This window comes from Hipposideros armiger, unplaced genomic scaffold, assembly GCF_001890085.2.
Source record: "Hipposideros armiger isolate ML-2016 unplaced genomic scaffold, ASM189008v1 scaffold_1713, whole genome shotgun sequence".
In the NCBI taxonomy this organism is placed as follows: domain Eukaryota; kingdom Metazoa; phylum Chordata; class Mammalia; order Chiroptera; family Hipposideridae; genus Hipposideros; species Hipposideros armiger.
Window position 1 is genome coordinate 1253 of NW_017733063.1, and position 3460 is coordinate 4712.

At 48.5% G+C, this 3460-nt stretch overlaps 1 protein-coding gene across 1 annotated transcript in view; it reads right to left on the reverse strand.

Moving 5' to 3' along the window:
• Positions 1 to 235: 235 nt before the first annotated feature.
• The window catches only part of LOC109378057 (adhesion G protein-coupled receptor E1-like), a gene marked incomplete at its 3' end in the record, with an annotated part of 33209 nt that continues 29984 nt past the window's right edge, over positions 236 to 3460 (reverse strand). The window contains exon 7 of the mRNA XM_019634508.1: positions 236 to 385. Coding sequence (XP_019490053.1) covers positions 236 to 385 — 150 coding nt within the window. The remainder of the gene's footprint in view (positions 386 to 3460) is intronic.

The following is a 3460-nucleotide window of genomic DNA, read 5'->3' on the forward strand; positions in this document are numbered from 1 at the left end:
GGCCCACGGTGACAACTGGGGGGCCCACCTAAGCTCCCAATCAGAGACCAGTGCCAACTACTAGCCACCTAAGTGAAGCCATTTTAGACCTGCTGGCCACCCTAGTGCCCCTGAAAAACCGTGTGGTCAACCCATAAAATCATGAGCAAAAACAAGGGGTTGTTTTTATAAGCCATTACATTTCAGGGTCATTTGACACCCATTGAAAAGTCCTTTGCGTCGCTGGGAGACTTACCTATACATTTGAAAGCCTCCGGTTGCTTGGGATTCCAAAAATCAGGTGAAAAGTACCCAGGCAGACAGGAGCAACTATATTCTCCCAGGATGTTGGTGCAGACGGAACTGGGACCACAAAGAGTTGAGTTTCTGGAACATTCATCCACATCTAAGCAGAAAATTGGTCTAAGTCAAAAGGATGAAGGATGCTGAGGCTGCAGCAACAGTTCACACCCACCAGTGACAAAAGCCACTGGGTTCCCCTGGTTCCCATCTCACCTTCTTACACACACTTTCATTGCTATGGAAAGGAAGCACTGAGGCATGTTTGACCCACACAAACCTTCTGATGAGGCTCCCATGGGCCAGCGTAAAACTCAAACTCCTCATTGGAACATGCGAGACCCTGAGGGTCTGCTCCCAGCTAAGCTCACCGACCTCATCTTCTCCTTCTAATCCCTTTGTAATTCGTTGACTACCTGTAGGTTTATGAAGGCTCATTCTCTCTCACCTGTGTTTCCTCAGCCTCAAATTCACTCCCTTCTTTCCCTGGTGAATCTCAATTCCTTGACAAGGAATCATTATAGTCTTAATAATAACAACAACTAAGTGGCATCATGGTAGAGGGCTGGAGACTGTGGACATCTTGGGTTCAAAGTCTGGTTCTGCCCCTTATAAGCTGTGTGTTACTGTGTGCTATGGACTGAATTTTGTCCCCCCAAATTCATACGGTGAAACATTAACCCCCAATGGGACAGTATTTGGACGTGAGGCCTTTGGAAGGTAATTAGTTTTATATGTGGTCATGAGGGTGGGGCCCCTATGACAGGATTAGTGCCCTTAGAAGATGAGGAAGAGAAACAAGAGCTCTCTCTCTCTCTCTCTCTCTCCCTCCCTCCCTCCCTGTGAGGCCACAAGAAGGCAGTCATCTGCAAGCCAGGAAGAGAGTCCTCACCAGAACCCAACCATGCCAATGCCCTGATCTAGAATTCCAGCCTCCAGAACTGTGAGAAGTAAATGCCTGTGGTTTAAGTCCCCCAGTCTTTGGTATTTTCTTATGGCAGCCTGAGCTCACTAATACACTGGACAAGAGAACATGTGTCTCAGTTTCCTATCTGTCAAATGGGAATAACAGAACCCACCCCAAAAGGTTGTCCAGGGGATTCAATAAGGTGATGTCTGTATAGTGCTGAGAACAGAATCTGGGGCACAGCAATGACTTATGTAAGGATTTGTTAACTAAAATAAAAAATTAACTGCTAAGATGTTGAGCTTTCTTTGTGGGAGGCACCGAGGTAGATCCTTTACATGCATCAGCTCAATGAATGCTCAGAGCAGCCCAATGAAGTTCATATTAATACTAGTCCCATTTTTCAGAGGAAGAAATTGAGGCTTCAAAATTGTGCAGTGTCACATAGCTCGTGAAAGGCCCAATGAGGATTGAAATCCAGGCTGGCTCTGGAATGCTTAGGTGACATTTTCCCAGGCTGCCCTGAGTCTCAAAGTCTGGAAATATGATGATAAAATTGATGTCTGCCCCATGTATGCCCACCCTGAGTGGCCAGAGACTGCAGCCTGACTTGGAGGCAGAATAGCCACACTGGTTGGGAGCATAGGGTGTGAAGTCACATCCAGGCACAGTTCAGATCTAACTATCCTAGCTCCTGTCTATTTGACATTGGGAGAGTGATTTCACCACAATGGAGGCTCTGTTTCCTCATCTCTAAAACGTATAGGTATTTATATGAGGCATAGGATTTATGGTCAAGATGGCAGAGTAGGTAAATGCTCTCCTTGCATCCTATCATGACCACATCAAAATTACAACTAAACTATAGAACAACCACTGTTGAGAATCACCTGCATTCCAACTGAATAGAAGTCCTATAACTGAGGAAATACAGAAGAAACCATGTTGAGACTGGTAGGAGGGGTGGAGATGCTGAATGGGCTGGTTCCCATACCTATGTGTGGCAGTTCAAAATCAGGAGGGATATCTCAGCTGCAAAAGTTCCCTGAGGATCAAGGGGTCCCAGCCCCACACCAGGTTCCCCAGCCAAAGGTTCCAGTGCTGAGAAGAGAAGTTCCCATAACTTCTAGCTGTGAAAACCAGCAGAGATTGTGGCTGATTGAGATGGAGGGCAGCTGGAGTTCCAGGTGCTCCTCTTGAAGGGACTGTGAATGGATTTACTTCACTGATGGACTCAGAAGCTCTGGGCTTCAGCATTGGGGCAGTAGCTTGAGGGGTGCCAGGGACGTGTGGGGAGAAACCAAATTGTTTAGCTTCAGGGTGAGAGCTGGAGGGGAAGCTCTCTTAGATAGAAGGGCTGACAGGAGCCATTGTTTTTTTGTTAAGCCCTCTCCCACCCACCATGCAGATGCAGGTGGCGGCCATATCTCAGTCTCCATTAACCTGGCTAACACTCTTAACCCTGCCCTAGTGATTCCCTGAGACCCTGCACCACCCAACATGAAGGCTCATCCAAGGCACTTGCAGTGAATTTTTCATACAAATGGCCTGTCTTGACTCATGCTACAGACTTTCTTAAAATCTCTCACAGGTTCACAAACCCCAATCAAGCACCATCTGGCTCCAGCATGCCCCACAATTCTTGCTAAGCCTCCCCAAGCCTGGCACCAGTGGCAGCAGTCTTTGGTTTACAGTTTAGCCTTTCCCAGGCACCTCCAAGCCCAGCACAGGAGGAAGACATCTGTGGGTTGCTTTGTGGCTCCTTCCAGGTGACCCCGAGCAGGGCACAGGCAGAAGCTGAACTTGGCTTGTGCTGGGGACCCTCCCAGGAGTCCTCAGCCAGCACTCTGGGTGGCTTGCTTTGGAATATACCAGAGCACCACAAGGCTACTTCCACAAATGACTCACCCAAAGGGCAGACTGGGCAGGCACCAGAGCCCTGCTAAAGCAAATCCTGCTCCGTAGGGTCAGCCCCTGCACAACAGCCCTCCACTGTAGGCACAACCAGTCCTTGCAACCACTCAGTTTGAGGGTCGACCCCTCCCACTGATGTGCACACAGCAATCAAGACTCAACTACAACAGGAGGACACACACAACCCACACAAGGGACACACCTGGAGTACTTGGCTCAGGTGACCTGGGAGACTGCACCACTGGGTCCTACAGCACACCTACTACATAAGGCCACTCTATTAAGACTGGGAGACATAGCAGCTCTACCTAATACATAGACACAAACACAGGGAGGCAGCCAAAATGAGGAGAAAGAGAA